This window comes from Buceros rhinoceros, unplaced genomic scaffold (genome assembly GCF_000710305.1).
Source record: "Buceros rhinoceros silvestris isolate BGI_N320 unplaced genomic scaffold, ASM71030v1 scaffold38560, whole genome shotgun sequence".
NCBI lineage: Eukaryota > Metazoa > Chordata > Aves > Bucerotiformes > Bucerotidae > Buceros > Buceros rhinoceros.
In genome coordinates this window covers 4,024-20,265 of record NW_010392026.1, presented here as the reverse complement: position 1 = coordinate 20,265, position 16,242 = coordinate 4,024, and the positions used below count along the sequence as shown (strand labels likewise).

The window sequence follows — 16,242 nt, the reverse complement described above, 5'->3', positions numbered from 1 at the left end:
CGGGAGGGGGGTGGGTCCTAGCCAGACCCGCGCAGGGGGCCGAGGGCGGACGGGACCCCGTGAGGAACCGTGCTGGTCTGTGCTTCCCGTCCCATCCAGCTGCCGCGGATAACCGGTGTCCCCTGGATCGCCTCAGACGTCGCCTCCTTCTCCTCCTCCTCGGTGGTGAGTGCTTGTCCGCGAATTGGAACCGGTGGGCGGAGAACGGCGGAGCCTGAGGGGCGCCCCGCCCGGAGGGCACGGGCTGGGGGAGGGTGCGGGAAAGACCCGGGCGCCACCGCTGCCTTCCGCAGCCAGTCCAGGACTGTCCTTTGGTCTTTTGTAAGGTCGTTTCTGCCAGCTCAGCTCCGCTCAGCTGAGTGGCTCCCGTGGCTCCGGGTTCGTGTTTCTGGAACAAATATTTGGGACTGCCCGTGCACGGAGCATGGAGGGTCCCCGTGCCCAGCAGCAGGGAAGAGAAAAAATTCAGTGTTACGTTTGTTTGACTCCGGAGTTAAGAGGTGCGTCTTGGGCAGCTCCTCCCGCGGGTCGTGGTGCAGCCAGCTCGCATTACTTCTTGCAGCAAGCCCTTTCTGCTTCAGCAGGTACACCTAAGGGCGATATGCATCAGTTAATACTGAAACCTAAGGTCAGTTAATAGCGTCCTTAAGGAACATGCATTGTGCTAGGTATATACCAGCCATTTTTTTCCTCCAGTTTTTATATTTTTTACCGTTTGTAATAGCTCTTCAGCAAAATCAGGGAAAAAAATTACTAATGATAATGTGTGGGGAAAAAAAAAGATTGTTTCAAGCTGTGTGGACTGAGCTCATCGAACAACTTCCATTGTTACAATGCCTTTTGTCTTCTGATATCCACGGCTTACACTCTCCAGGTTCTGAATAGCTACATCACAATTCTCCAAATAGTCTGCTTTACTACAGTCCTTGTTTCCACTGGAGGCTCATTCTCTATAGAAGAAAGGTGATGATCTTATGGAAAAAGTGTGATCAATTTAATTCAGCGTTTCCTGGCTTGCTTAAAATATTTTTCCTTTGTATGAGCAATTTTCAGGATACCCCTTATAAGAAATTTGAAAAAACATAAAGTCCGTTGCACTGAAGTCCACTTTCTCAGTGAAGTGGGTCATAAAGCTGTGGAGCTTGTAGATCCACTGCAGATATATGGCACCTGATCTAATGTAGTGACTGGTAGCAGTAGAGTTTGTCATTCTTTAGACCAGCACTAGAAGACCTTTTCTGACAGTCAGGAAACTCAGTAAAGGGACTCGGATTTCTACGCTTCCTTCCAGGTCCTAGAGGGTATTGTGGTTTTTTTGTAGGCACAGGCTTCTGCCTCTCTTTCCCAAATGTAATTCCAGCTGCTAAATCATCTGCAACTTTTTGGTTTCACTTCACTCCTAGTGTTGCTTCCCAAAGTTGTAGGTCTTGCTTATCCATTAAGAGTCTTACTTTACACTTCTCATCCTAGCTTTCTCATCTCCAAGCTTTGTCAGCTTGTCCCAACTCTCCTTGCTGTTCATTTTCTTTCACTCTTATCCACTTTTCACTGTTCTTTTCACTGTCATTACTTGTCCAGCCAATGCTATTTATATTCCTGATTTTCCCTCTGATCTCTTTCCCCTCATTACACCTTGGATAGCATCCCAGTCCTCATGTCCCTCTCATAGTTCCACATCCTAATTTCTTCACAAAATTTCCTGATATATTTGGGTTTATATCCAAGTTCTGTTGATGTGTCCTGTTTCTGTTCTTCGCACACCAGATCCGTTTCCCCTTCCTCTTCTCTGTTCTCCCCAAGCCGTTGTTTTGTGGCATGATTAACTGATTCTTGGTTTCTCCTACTTCTCACTTTCCAATATCAACTCACAGTTTCTTAATTTATACAGTCCCAATCTTTTTTCCTGCATGATACAGTTTTGTGGCCTAACCAGTGATAGTTACAGCTTCTACCTCTGGTTTTTCCTTCTGCGCTATGTTTACCTGAAATTCTTATTCCAGACTTTCCTTTTCTCTCCTCTGCATCTGAGTTGGAAAGTTCTGGTTTCTGTGCTGCTAGCTGGGACAGTCATTGTGAACTCAGCAGATGCAGGTTCCTTGCTCTTAGTTGCAGGACCAAGTGGGGAGTGAGGAAATTCTAATTTTCTGCCGGTAGCTATAAGCTGGAGAGATGACCTTACTTAGTGGCTTGATTTGAAGGAAACACGTAGTTACATGGAATGGTACATGGAATTCTCACAAGGTGAATTATTAACTGTTTTTGCTGAATATTTATGAATTGCATTTTTTTCAATTTTCTAACAAGTAAACATTGGGTGATTAAGTAGATTGAAATAGTTCTAAACATAAGCATAGCAATGTATTTTTTCTGTAACTGCTTTTAGAAAGAATTTTGGCCATTTTGGTGAAAAGTAAGAAAAAAATGGGGCAGAGAGCATGCAAAATTTCAGCCTAAGCAGTTAGCAGGTCTTGTTGTAAATACTGGATCTAGACTGTTTAGTGGGCAACATAGTGGTAAATGGTGCAGACTTGCCTGTAATAAGGCGTACTGGTATTTAAGCACCTTGAGACAAAGATCACTGACTGTCCAGTGTTTTGTCCTCCACAGCCAACAACTAAACTCTTCATTGATGGGAAGTTTGTTGAGTCCAAAGCTTCTGAATGGATTGATATCCACAACCCGGTAAGTGAAATGATCTCTGCTTATATGTTAGCAATCACCGTGCGACACAGGTCTGTGCCTCTGTTCAAGCATTTGGCAAAAGGGGAAAGTATACAGATTTCTTGAGAAAGTTTTAGAGTTGGAACTCAAGATGGGTGAAGCACATGTAATTGCTTCTCAATTTCCTTTTCACACGAAATACAAGTTTTAGGAAAGAGATGACCTTCTCTGTCTCCCCTGTATAGTAAAACCTTGATCCCTATAAAGGAAGCTTAAACTCCGCTTACTTTTTTTTTTTTTGCTCATAGAAAGTCTCTGTGCTCAGTATGTCAAATTTCTGAAGGGTTTCTTTCACCCTGTATGAGAAATCAACTGGGTGCGATGCCAGCTGAATGTGAAGTCCTGATAGTGACTGATTTCACTCTTAGACCAAGGTAAAAAAAATCCTGACAGCTGAAGCTCCTCTCAGAGAGCTTCCGTCTGTGATTTACAATATTCACAATGAATTTAGAAGTTGGATGCTATGCAGTGCAAACTAATCTTAAATTAGTGTGAGTCCTCCACCAAAGACAAATAGAAATGAGGTTGCACTCAGAATTCTGACCCCCCTATTAAGCATTTGGACAGAAGTTTATGAAACCCTTCTCTGTAAAGCTCTATTTTGATTTGCTTCATGGAAGAGAGCCAAGTTCATGAAGCTCTTGGTCTCTATGAGGCAACCAATATTCTTGTTTAATTTTCTTTCTCTTGTTTTGAGTAGTTTCTCTCTTAGTGATGTACGTGGTGTTGTTGACATGTTAAAGAAGATTTAATTTTTAAGAGTGCGTTAGAAGGAGGTTAAACTGGCAAAACCAAGCTTTTAAAGTTAAAATACTGTAGAATTATGGTTGCTTGTAAAAATCTTACTTTGTGCTAGTGGTCTAAGTAAACTAACATCAGTGCCAACTGCACTGTTGTGTGCTGTGTTTTCCAAAGGAACCTTGCCCGATTGTGCAAGAGGGGCAGTGGATGAGTGAAGGTGGTGCAGAGGAAAAAGAAACCACTGTCTGCAGAAACCTTTGCTACTCTCTAAAAGCTTCAAGATATAGAGGTTACTTCAATTCCAACTTGGAAATCAGCACTGCATTTAGAGCTTTCTGGGTGCCTAATCTGAGACGCGTGGAGTGCAGGTTTTCAGAATTATTCCAGTTGTAGCCCAGGCCTTTTCTGTATACCAAGGAAGGAGTCTTTTGTGCTCTCCCCCCAGAAGTATAGCTCCTTGTAGAGCAAAGATATTAGGCATATGGTGTGAAAGGACCATTGAATGGTTGGCAGGGAGAGATGGAAAAAGTTGAGTTTTGATGCAGTTTGATTTTTCCTTCAGGCCACGAATGAAGTGGTTAGTCGTGTACCAAAAGCCACAGCCAGTGAGATGGAGGCAGCTGTGGCTTCTTGCAAAAAGGCTTTTTGGAACTGGTCGGAAACATCTGTTTTGAGTCGCCAGCAAATCTTCTTGCGTTATCAACAACTCATCAAAGACAATCTGGTGAGACACCGTGGCTGTGTATGATGGCTTTTGCTGAATGTGTTGCAGCTGACTTTAGGAATTAAACTGAGAGACTCAGGGTTTACAGAGTTGTTGATAAGGTATTGTTGCCATGATTGAGGAGCCAACTGTGGCAAAGCACTCTCCATCAAATGGGGACAGAAAGGCAATTCTTCTTAGGCAAGATTATTCTGCATTTGTCCCTTTACCAAAAGACCATGAAAGGAACTTTCAGCCTTGATGGAGAATGTGCCAGTTGATAAAGACAAGTGGGAGCAGTATGTTACTATGTTTTGGGATTTCCTTTATTGTTTTTTCAGCATGTCTGTTCGTATGACAGCTGAAAGCTCTAGAGTACAAGCCAGCCATGGTTGTTTTTTCTAAAATGTCACTTGTGTGGCTTATTGGCTTCTTATCTACAAGGAGCAAATCAGTCAGTGTAGGCTTTTCCAGCTTGTGCTTGGTCTCTTCATTGTGATGTTCAGCTCTCTGTTAAACTGTCTTATACTTGCACCCTTTTCTAACATTCATAAACTCTGTGTTTTCCATTTTCAGAAAGAAATTTCAAAACTCATCACTATTGAACAAGGGAAGACCTTAGCTGATGCTGAGGGAGATGTGTTCCGAGGCCTTCGTAAGCTGCTGGCTCCTTCTGTTAAAAAAAGGGGCTTTGAGAACCCATAGGAAGGGAGGAGCTCTCCTGAGCAACTAGTTGCTCTGGGAGTCTGTACATGTTGCTCCCTTCATAGCTTCTTACTGAAAGAAAAGGGGCAACTGTAACACTAACCCAAAAAATTCCCTTAGACAGAGTTTCCTTAAATCAATTCCAAGTTGTCAGATCCTTCTTTTCTTAGGAGTGACTACAAATTGCTATAACGGGATAAGAACTCCTAGTTTGTGCTCAGATGTCTACGGTTGAGTCCCAGGTGGTTCAATAACACTATACCTGTGCTGCTTTTACTGGGGCTGCTGTGTCTGTGCTTCTGTTACAAGAGAGAGTCCATGCACAGAGAGCTCACAGTGCTTAGCAGAGCAAAGAGATTTTCTGAAGCACAGTGAGTTTTAAATTGTGGGAGAAGAGGCTGGAAGAAAGACTTGGGTCAAGGCAGTGGTGAGAAGGGAATTTGGGGACTGATTGTTAACAGATTATCCAGTGGCCTATTGCCCTTTCTGCTGCAGAGGTGGTTGAACATGCTTGCAGTGTGACATCCCTCATACTGGGAGAGACCATGCCGTGCATCACTAAAGACATGGACACTTATACCTACCGTCTGCCTCTGGGCGTGTGTGCTGGAATTGCACCGTTCAACTTCCCAGCCATGATTCCTCTTTGGATGTTCCCCATGGCTATGGTTTGTGGAAACACCTTCTTGATGAAACCATCTGAGCGTGTACCAGGAGCACTCATGTTCCTTGCCAAGCTGTTTCAGGATGCAGGTGCCCCAGATGGGACACTGAATATCATCCATGGACAACATGAAGGTAACAGGCCTTCTTGGAGATGGCTAGAGTGTGTAAGTGTTGTGGTGTATGTTCCATTTGGAGGTACCATTTGCAGAGTGGTACTCTTGCTGTTAGATAGTTTTGCTTCAGTCCTCCTGATGGAGATGAGGGAAGTGACTGGGAGATTTTCTGCCATCTTGCACCAAATCTTTCAGGACATACGGTGGACAAAATTTTGGGGGCTGGGGTCAGAATTCCCAATACATGTAAGTGCTCAAATTCTATTTAACAACCTAAAGTCCAGCTGAAATAAGCAGATAGATCATCTTGGTTTCCCAAGGAAGCCTAAACAAAAATGAAATGTCTCGCCAAATATGCAGTGGATGCAATATTCTAGCTCTTAACGTGGTATTTACAGCACACAAGTAGCTTCTGAAGATGAGGATACAAACAGACAACACTAACTTCATTTTGGCATCACTCAGGCACCTTGGGAGATACCCAAAGCATGAAGGGCAGAGAGCCAGGAGTATGAGGACAGGGGCAGAAGTACACGTGCTGAGAAATTAGTGGAGATATGCATAGGCAGACAATGAGGGAACTTTAGATGCAGGAAACACAGAGACAAGAATTTTAGTAAGATTCATAGATTTAGCACTGTGGGGATGGAAACAGAGGAGAGCATTTGTGCACCACGGTTATAATGTATTATTTCCTATTTGAAGCTGTGAATTTCATTTGTGACCATCCGGATATCAGAGCAATCAGCTTTGTGGGATCTAATCAGGCTGGCGAATACATCTATGAGAGAGGATCACGGAATGGCAAGAGAGTCCAGGCCAACATGGTAATGCCTCTGAATGGAACACACTTTAGGATATAGACTGCCTCTGATTCCTGTGGATGTTAATAGAGACCATACCACTCAGCAGCAGAAGCTGGTTTTGCTCCTGATAAGTGACAAGGCTGCTCTTCTTGACAGCCTGTTGGTAGCAGAATCATAGCTACTATATGAAGATACTGCCAGAGAGCTAGAGAAGTGGGCTGGGATGTTTAATAATGGGAGACTGTGTATGTTATATTTTAGGGAGCCAAGAACCATGGTGTGGTGATGCCTGACGCCAATAAAGAGAACACCTTGAACCAGCTGATTGGAGCTGCTTTTGGAGCAGCTGGCCAGCGCTGCATGGCCCTGTCTACGGCAGTTTTAGTGGGAGAAGCACGGAAATGGCTGCCAGAGCTTGTGAACAGAGCCAAAAATCTACGCGTAAATGCAGGTACAGACCGTGATAATTTCTTACAAGGTATTTCACTTCTGTACAACTGTAGCTTTTTAGGTCAGTGTATCTGCCGTACTACGGTGTGTCCCTTGGAGCTATTAGCACCGTAAGTTTGATGTGTAGGGATAGGAGCTAGCAGATTGTCTGAATTGGGAAATAGAGCCTTGGACTTGGAGGTAGGAATATTTAGGAAGGCTTGGCGGCATGACGGTAATTCAAGGTTCACAGGATCTGTCTTATTTTAACTGGAGCTTTGAGATTATGTCCTAAGTTTAACTCAGACCTACTGTTTATATAGCAACTTCACTTAGAGATCCTTCCAATTTGTACTAAGCATGCAATAATAAGGACGAATGGAAACAAGTACTTTGGAAAAGCTAGACTGATAATTCTATAGAATTATCTTTTGTTTATGTTCAATGAAGTCCCGCAAAGGGGAAAAGTTTCGTGTCTGAGAATAATCTGTTGTGGAATTTTGGCTTCGTGGTGATCTAAAGTCATGATTACGCTTACGGGTTCTCTTGATGATTATTCTTGTGAATTATGAGACTCGCAGGCTAGTGCTTCTGTTCGTTAATGTCAAATCTTTGTTCTGTCTCAGCAACAACAGGATTTTCAAATTTTTCCTGCCAGTGTAGTTACCTCCATGATGCCTCTGAAGAGGAAGCTGTAAGGTTTGAAAGCTTGGCATCTCTTCCTCTTCACAGGAGACCAGCCTGGAGCAGATCTAGGGCCTCTAATCAGTCCCCAAGCTAAGGAACGGGTTTGCCATCTGATTGAGAAAGGAGTAAAAGAAGGTGCCAGCCTTCTTCTGGACGGACGTAATATCAAAGTGAAGGGTTATGAAAATGGCAATTTTGTTGGGCCAACGATCCTTGCCAATGTCAAGGTAAGACGACCAAAACCAGTGCTTGATAGTGCATATTGCAGGGTCATTTGCAAAATGGGTTACCCGAGTAAGTCAGTATCAATAATCACCAGTAGAAAGCCCAAAAATGGTTTAGCCTTCCCTTGCAAATTCCAATGAAGTGCTTATTGTAATGCTGTTGTGGAGATGATAAAAGAATTTGCAGTAGTGCAACATACTCTGAATGAGGTTAACGACCTTAACTTGAATGGATTACAGCCAATTAAAAGAAGATAAGGGCCGTTTGTACTATGTTAAACTAAATGTCCATCGAGCTTGGTCTACGATCTGTAACAGTGGCCAGCAGCAGATGCCGAAGGGAGAGTATGATGAGCAGACAGACTTGCAATCTTCCTTCCTCTGTTATACATTCCTGCAGTTTGCAATTTAAGGACTCGCAGAAACAAAAGTTAAATATATGTGGAAATCTTGACCAGAATAATATCAGATAAGGTACAAAATCCCTTTGTTACTGAATATATTCACAACTTTGTTGAATTAGCCTCTCAATATGGTGTGCAACAGAAGGACTACCAGGTACACAGCCACATGAGTTTTCATACCTACATTAATTCTTTCATGTTTATGCCGTTAGATGGTACAATTTCCTTATATTTAAGTATTCCTTGAGCACCTTTTCGTAAGTGATGCCATGATAGGATTCCAATCTTGATAATTCTGCTATTGTACTCTGTATTCTTAGGACTTTATTGCTTTTATGCTATTATGTAATTCAGGCTTTTAATCTATCTCAGAATGTTCTTACATTATTTTCATTAAACATCTTAAAATACTTCATTTCCTGTGATGTATTATAAATGTTGTTAGGTATTCAAAAGTAAAAGTTTCACTGAGATTTCGTGATTCTCAGCTTTCTTGTAATGTTAAGCGACATAAAACTTGTCAAATGAACATTTTGTAGTTTGTTGTATTAGCTGTTAGTGATTAAAGCACTCTCTAACTGGTGTTTCTGTATTTATCAGATGTTGCTAATTATCAGACATAAATCCCAGACACTGAGTTGAAAAGGATAGTAGGTTCCAGTCACTTTATCAACAAGAACTGAAGTATCCTGAATTAATCCTTAATCAGCGTTGATCACAGGTCTTAATCAGCCTTGATCACAGGGAGGCAGTAAAAGCAGAAAGCGCTCTGGAGATGAAAAGTGGTACCTTCTTTGGTGGGCTAGATTAGATAGATGGCAGGTCATGGGAAACGGTGAAAAGCCAAGGAGGACTGAAGGATGGCCTTTGGCAATGCAATATGAGGTGTGATCCTAGGAGTATCATGAGCATTAGCAGCACGGGTGTTTGTTATGTCCTATATACAAGCTGCTTCTTCTGCTGTTCATCTTGGCAGCCAAACATGACTTGCTACAAGGAGGAAATCTTTGGGCCCGTCTTAGTGGTTCTGGAAGCAGATACGTTGGATGATGCCATTGAGGTGGTGAACAATAACCCCTATGGAAATGGAACTGCAATCTTCACTACCAATGGAGCCACAGCTCGGAAGTATTCTCATTTAGTGGATGTGGGGCAGGTATGTTCAAGCTAGAATTATTGCTATTAGTGCTTCACCATTTACAGTGGTTAGCCATCCAGCTGTAGCGGCTAATCACTGAGTAAGTGAACAGATTTAAGGAAACAAAACACAGTAGCTTTTGCAGAGTGCTCTGCTACTTCTCATGATTAATATGGAAGCTTTTCTTTTGTTTAGGTGGGTATCAATGTTCCAATCCCAGTACCTCTGCCCATGTTCTCTTTCACCGGCTCTCGTGCTTCTTTCAGAGGGGACACCAATTTCTATGGCAAGCAGGTAGCTTACTGATTCAGAGTATTCCGTTGGGTTAAATTCTGATAAATCACATTATAAATGGCAATGGGCGATGGTCATCAGATCTCATTAGTAAGGAAACTTTGAAGCCATCTCAACCAGGAAACTGAAAAACAGCCGATGATCACAGCCACCATAATGCATGTTATAATACCAACCCCTTTTTTTTTCTTCCTTAAATATAAAAAAAGGTCTTTTTTAGGAGATTTAAGAAGGGAGCAAGAACTAAGTAGCAAGCTTTCTCTCAGAACCAGAATCTTTGGGGAACTGGTAAAAAGGAACAGGCTGACAGGAATTGTTCCCACAGAGGAAAACTCAACCCTGTGTAGATAAAATCTTTGATATACCACTGTTGCAGACCTGAAGAATTAATAAGGCCAAACTTCTGATCTGTATGTCTCTCCTGTCTTCCAGGGAGTGCAGTTCTACACACAGCTGAAAACTGTCATTTCTCAATGGAAGGAGGAAGATGCTACCGTTACCAAACCTGCTGTGGTTATGCCAACTATGGGAAACTAAATCAGCCCTTGCAGATGCTGTTCCTAGTGCTCTTCTCCTTCCTTGCTGCACTTCCCAGCTTTGTCCTGACTCTCATAACTTCCTTAGGGATTAAAAGAAAGCTCCAATTTCCAAGGACCTCTGTCTTTGCAGATCGGGCTAGCTCATGTAACACAGAGTCTGAGTTTTCTGTTGCTGTCAGTGTTTTTTGACTAGCTGAACACAATTTTATTTTCCTACAACCTATCACAGATGAAACAACTTTATCTAATTGAAAAGGCAATAAGATTGGTCTTAAATTTTTGTTTCTTTCCAGACTTGAACATTGCTGTGGTTTCCACTTCAGATCTTTAGCCTTGGTGACTCATTCCTGGCTATATCTTGTAGCAGTTTTCTTTACCTCTTTATCTTGCATGTTAAGATTTTGAGTTCACCTTTCTCAAAGATGAGTACTCATTTTGAGTGATATAAACTAGGACTGTGAGTGTCTCACAGAAGTGACTTTACATACAATAAAGACAGCAAGTGTGGGAGTTGAAAATGTCAGTTTTTCACCTGTTGAGCAGTTTCCAAAACACTTCAGAAATAGCTTTCGAAGGATTTTTCAGGAAGGCATATTTGATTGCTTGACTGAGTCTGAAAGAAATTCCTGTATGGTGCAGTGACCTTCACCGTGCCTCTGACAGCTTGAGAACTTGTGCATGTGGCTTGTATTCTCCAGCTTGCTGTCAATTCTGTTATACCTGGAAGTTATTTGGTGCCTTTTTACTGTGCTAACAAATATGTGCATACAGGTGTGTATGTGCATAACATACTGAAACCCTGGAAGCAGAAATGTAAGCACATGTATCTTTGTGTCACAACATCATGTGGGAATTGGTGGAAGGGAGAGTAAGTAGACAGGTTACTAGGAAGAAAGAACACATTTTCTAATTACAAAGCAGCCAGGCCTGTGCTTTGGTTTCTTTTCCTGACTATAGCTGTATTTCTTGTGTTCACTGACACTTGTCACATTTGCTCAAACGCAGTCATGTTCTCTGGGGACGGCAGGTCCCATTACTAGAGAAAGATAAGACTTGGTATACCCTCTGTGAGAATCTGTGCCTTTGGAGCTGGAGAGCTGATATTTTTTTTCTTGGTTCCTGGAAGAAGACACAGGCATGCTGGATCTGCATTCATTCAAGCACCCATGGAAAATAATATTATTCTACTGATTGTAACCATTACTTGTTCTAGTTAACAATCTGAATGTAAATTCTTTGTATCCTGCCATCTGGTAAAGATGTATCGTAACTGACAGTTACGTATTAGTGCAATTGCTGTGCGTTCACTAATGTTTGTATTGATTTTTACCTCTGCTGTACCCTAGAGGGAAATTCTCACCTTGCAATGTGATTATGAATTAAAAACATGCAGAATACGACTGTTCCTTGGTAAGGCATTATACAGGTATGATGTTGACTTTACTCACGTCTTCACAGAGGCTGGTTTGTGACTCCTGTAACCCATGTATACAGTATTTCAAGGACGTCTCTACCAATTTCCTCTTGCAGTGTTTAAAGGAATGCCTTATTTCTGTTTCCATACACATCATTTTATCGCAAAAACTCTTAAGCTTCGTGCAAATGACTTTATTACAAAATGAAAAAATATCAAATTACAGAACACATACATGCAGACTTCTAACCACTAGTCCAAATCCCAATTCTTTGTAGAGGGTCACCAGAGCTCCTGGCTTGGGAAAGAATAAAATCTTTAAGAAGGAGGAAAATAACTCTATCTCAGATGGATTTCAAACACATAGTCAAAGCAGCAGTGCACCAGACAGGGAATTTAGAATTCACAGCTTTGTGCACAAGATAACTTGCAAAAAGAAAAGTGCAGATGAGTTGTTTGTTGTTGTGGCTGTTTTCATGCAAAGTGTACAGCTGCCTTACTCTGGTGGTACCATCTGAATAGGCAGAAGTATTACTGGAGAAGATGATGAATCTGATAAGCCTGCTGTGTAATGAATATTGAGTTAGGAGAAGCGTTTTCTCTGCTGCAAAGGTAAAGTACTCTAGGTGAATCCCCATTAAGACATTGTCATTCTTTCATGGGCCTGGGAAAGGAGTACTAATGGATAGCTTCATTAATGAACACCCTAGTTTTCCTCCTAATCAGTATTGCCATTCTGACTTTTCTGTTGCCCTATTAAAAACGATTATGCCTAAAATTCTAAAATCCAGCTTCTGTAACAAAAGCAGTCTTGCCTGGTCCCTGCAAAATCGCAGGAGTATCCCTGCACTTTCCCCAGGCCTGTTCTAGATGCTTGTGTAATCTTTTTAGTGTGCAAACATCTTTTCTGTTTATTTGCATTTCCAACAGCATTTTTTAAACAGCTGGTTTTAAATTATTGTAGCAGAAATAGAAATCTTGTATCTGCCTTTTTTAGTTACTGAAATGTCTTTTTAGATCAAGCTGCAGATGCTGACTGATGATGTATCTGCCTCATCTCACTATTACTGCTTTCCACCCATGTTTATTCTTTTTATTTCAACATACACTGTAAAAAAATCAATCTAGAGAATACATCATGTATTATAAAAAAGTATAATCGAAGTATGAAGTATCTCAAAATAAATTTCTTTAGACTGTTAAAATACAATTCTATAGTCAGCCTTTTGTCTCGTGTTAAAAATTTTTTCTTGAATAGCAGGCACTGCAGTGTAGATTGTCAAAGTCATTTGAAAGTCTCAAGTCCAAGAATTGGACTTTGTAACTTCCTCTTCTGTTTTTGTACTCTCTCTGTGCAAAAAAAGGCTACAACTCACTTCCATTTCTGGAAGTGGTGGCTTGCCTCTCCAAACGAGGTGTCACCTTTTCGTATAAATCTCTCCAGGGCTTCTGCTTATGAACTTTGTCTGGTCATTTGATATCTGACTATTACATTTTGTTTTGCGTGCTTGACTGCCTGATGTTTCACGTGATGGCATGCCAGAACACCTCTCTACTTAGTCCTCCTGCTTGCCTTGGTGGGTTACAAGCTATAGTCATATCTGAGTCTGTGAAAATCGGTCATATGAATCTTCATCCTGCTCCACTCTCTCTAAGAGATTCTATACTAAACACAGTATCAGTTTAATAGATTTTGCCTTTTAATTAATACTTGCTGTGCTAGCTGAAAATGTATCTGCTTGCATAATCATGGCCTTTCACAAGAGAATCCTCCAAAAATTATTAATAAAGTTGCTTTTCAGTAAGAGGAAGCTTTAAGGGGCTACGAGATAATTATTTTTCGTAAGAGCTGAGTCTAAATATCTGCTGTTAAAAGGTCAACATGATCAGAAATTTCAAAATAAAAAATTCCTCACTCTTGTGACATATTGTGTGTAGACCCACTAATACAAACCAAAGTCAAGTGGGAGGGATGACAGAGGGAATTGGCATCCATTTATATATAACCAGGAGTGAGGACATGTTAGATAGGATGGAATAATTTAGTATATTACCCGATTTCGCTTTCTTGTTTAAAATCATCGGGAGCTGGAGCTGAAGTAGCCAAACCTCTCATGTATTTCCTGTGAGGAAGACACAAGAACAAAGTAATCCTCATCTAATGGTGATTTATGCTCAGCCAAACTTGTTCTGAAAGGAGCAGCAAGCAAGAAATGACGGCACCTGAGCTATCGCAGCACACTGTCCACAATCGGCACTGTGAATGACATGATCACGCGGGATACAGGTTCAGTTCACGATGGAATTCTGTATTTTGTGGAAAAATTATTACAATTAAAAGAATGAGGACAAACAAGTTTTTTAAAACTGGGTTTAATGGTAAGTCAACTTAAAAGTGAACTGTTTGTATTCCATTCCTCAAGCTTTCATACTCTACAGCTTTATGTGTGCTCTTGTATGATGGTGAATCCTGATAGAAGGAGTTAAAACTATGCGTAAATTGGAACCATAAAAGCCGAAGGACAAATCATTTAATTTGACATTTCTTACTTCCATTGTAATAACCTTAACAAAATTTGCTTAACAGAATTTGTGCCTTCTTACACCGCAGTTCCCAGTATCTAATGCTGTTTGAATTTTGAATTTCCAGTGTGAGTCATACTTTCGGTATTGCAAAGTCATACTCCCAAATGTCTTATGCGGACAGCAATGAGTCATGGAGTAAGGACACTTTTAATAATCTAGGTTTGGATATTTATAATTTTTAGTACTGGGCAGATTGCTTTACAGTACTCTTTATTAAAAGGAAATGCACATGAGGAGTGCTACTGTGACAGTATACTTTATTTACTTGTTTGGTAAAGATGGATAGGTATTAGTGACTGCACCAAATTAATCCCACTGCACTGATCAAAGTTAATTCTCTTCACTTATCTCTTCCTTGGCACTACCAAAATTTACTACCACTTGCTTTTCTTTTGCTGTAACACACAAATATTTAACATTATAGTCTAGTGCACGTCCAAACTTAGTAAATAGTCTATCAACTTTTTCAAAAGATCAAATCGTATTTTTTCAAAAAGGTAATTATCTCACACCAAGCCTCATAATTAGCTAGATTCTTATGTTAGATTCAGTTTCCTGGGATCCCCTGACCTGGAGTTATCAGCCCAGCTCCTGTAACAAGGAAAGTTCAACGTTCACTTACAGAAAACAGAATATCACTGTGTGTTTGTGCCTTTCATTTTGGCAAAAAGCAATTACGTAATGTTCTTTTTGTTCCCACGTCAACTCACTGATACCCACTTTTTCAAACTAGATTTTTTCCCTGAAAAACACAGAAAAAAATCATTAGAAGAAAATTTCAAAAGGCATATCTCTCATATCTCATCATTCTGTATGAGTAAAACAGATTTTAAATTCTAGTTCTGTATTGCTCTTGCACAGCTATACATAGCAAGTAAATTAAAAAAAATAAATCTGAGCACATAGTGCTGACAACTTCTAAATCGGTATCTCTCTAAACGAAGTAGAACAAAATCAATAATTTCTGTTACACATGTAGTGGATATAAATACCAGGAGGGGGAGGTGAGTACTAACATGTATTAGTTTCAAGAACATCGTCCTGCCCTTCCTTTCTCCCGTTCGCACATTAAAGGGTCGATATGTAAAACCAGTTTCAGTTCTCCATTCCAGTCTCCTCCTGCTCCAAGGAAAAGCTTCCGTAGATCTCGGTAACTATTTTCACCTCTGAATTTTCATGAAGTGTTTCTGCTATTTTTGAGATAAGATAACCTGAACTGTAAAAAGCATTCTGACTGGTAGTGTGTTGTCGAGTTATTCGCTAGCCAATGCATACTAAACAAACACTGTATTTGGGAGCAGGATAATTTTATCTGTCACGAAGGATGTATGCAAGCTTCAGCTATGGGGGATCTTAACTCTATGGCTTAAAATCGAAGTGCCTGGACACTGCTGCAGTTTGTAGGCACAGACTTCTAGCAAGAGCTTAGAGTCCTGTAATCCTGGCCACTGCAGCATCTGTAGCCCTAATTAAAATTAAGCTGCAACCTAATACAAATTCTGAGATACTTCCACTTATAAATCTGAGATTTAGTTTTATTAACTATAAAATGTATTCCTCTCAATCAGTACAGCGGTGCATCTGATCTTGTTTTTGAAGTGTCAGTGTCTGTTTCATGTAATGGCTTAATTATTATTAAGATTATTATGGAACAGTCTTGAAAGCACAATGCAAAGCAGGGACTTCTGACGTGAAAGAACAGCTGAAAAAAGACTGGATTTGCCATCTACTGGATGTTGCTGTTAGAATTATCAGCAACATAGTAAAGAGCTGTCAGCATCTGAACTGCAATTATTAGGTGTAGTTAGCACTGGAATGCGTAAAAAGCGGAAGAGTGATGTCAGAAGAACCCTCCAGGACTCCCGTCCTTGGCAGCCCCGGCCGCCCCGTGCCCGGGTCCGTGATGTCCGGAGGTAGAGCAGCGACTCTTTCACGGGCACCCCCTTGTCGTGGGGAAGGAGCTTGCGTGCCCTTGTGAGGTTGAGAGCTGTGCTGGGGGTGGCAGGTGCCTCCGGTGGGGTCTCCCAGGCCAGACAGGTCTCGGCTGAAGGGTCAGACACAGTGTGTCCACG

At 41.2% G+C, this 16,242-nt stretch overlaps 2 protein-coding genes across 3 annotated transcripts in view; one reads left to right on the top strand and one right to left on the bottom strand.

Annotated features, from left to right (window-relative positions):
- The first annotated feature begins 103 nt into the window (after nt 1-103).
- On the top strand, nt 104-10,274 carry ALDH6A1 (aldehyde dehydrogenase 6 family, member A1). Of its 2 annotated transcripts, none has more exons than XM_010143644.1 (11): nt 104-165; nt 2,608-2,682; nt 4,025-4,186; nt 4,742-4,820; nt 5,366-5,668; nt 6,355-6,476; nt 6,717-6,906; nt 7,617-7,798; nt 9,176-9,355; nt 9,533-9,631; nt 10,064-10,274. In XM_010143644.1, the coding sequence occupies exons 3-11, from the start codon at nt 4,073-4,075 to the stop codon at nt 10,166-10,168; spliced, it is 1,374 nt and encodes a 457-aa protein (XP_010141946.1). In that variant the 5' UTR covers nt 104-165; nt 2,608-2,682; nt 4,025-4,072; the 3' UTR covers nt 10,169-10,274. The 2 variants fall into 2 exon arrangements, with proteins under 2 accessions (XP_010141946.1, XP_010141953.1); XM_010143651.1 differs by lacking the exon at nt 104-165 and adding an exon at nt 2,203-2,241.
- Nucleotides 10,275-12,080: 1,806 nt separating this feature from the next.
- The window catches only part of CCDC176 (coiled-coil domain containing 176), a gene marked incomplete at its 5' end in the record, with an annotated part of 7,805 nt that continues 3,643 nt past the window's right edge, over nt 12,081-16,242 (bottom strand). Inside the window, 5 exon segments of the mRNA XM_010143662.1 lie at nt 12,081-12,145; nt 12,148-12,188; nt 13,639-13,707; nt 14,810-14,845; nt 14,847-14,912. Of these exon segments, the coding sequence (XP_010141964.1) occupies nt 12,081-12,145; nt 12,148-12,188; nt 13,639-13,707; nt 14,810-14,845; nt 14,847-14,912 (277 nt within the window).

What these genes read in the sequence shown, in the direction of transcription:
- ALDH6A1 (XM_010143644.1), top strand. Translation starts at nt 4,073, where the DNA reads ATGGAGGCAGCTGTGGCTTCTTGCAAAAAGGCTTTTTGGAACTGGTCG. An exon ending in AACTCATCAAAGACAATCTG is followed by an intron (nt 4,187 to 4,741) that starts GTGAGACACCGT and finishes TTCCATTTTCAG; the next exon opens with AAAGAAATTTCAAAACTCAT. An exon ending in ATTTAGTGGATGTGGGGCAG is followed by an intron (nt 9,356 to 9,532) that starts GTATGTTCAAGC and finishes TCTTTTGTTTAG; the next exon opens with GTGGGTATCAATGTTCCAAT.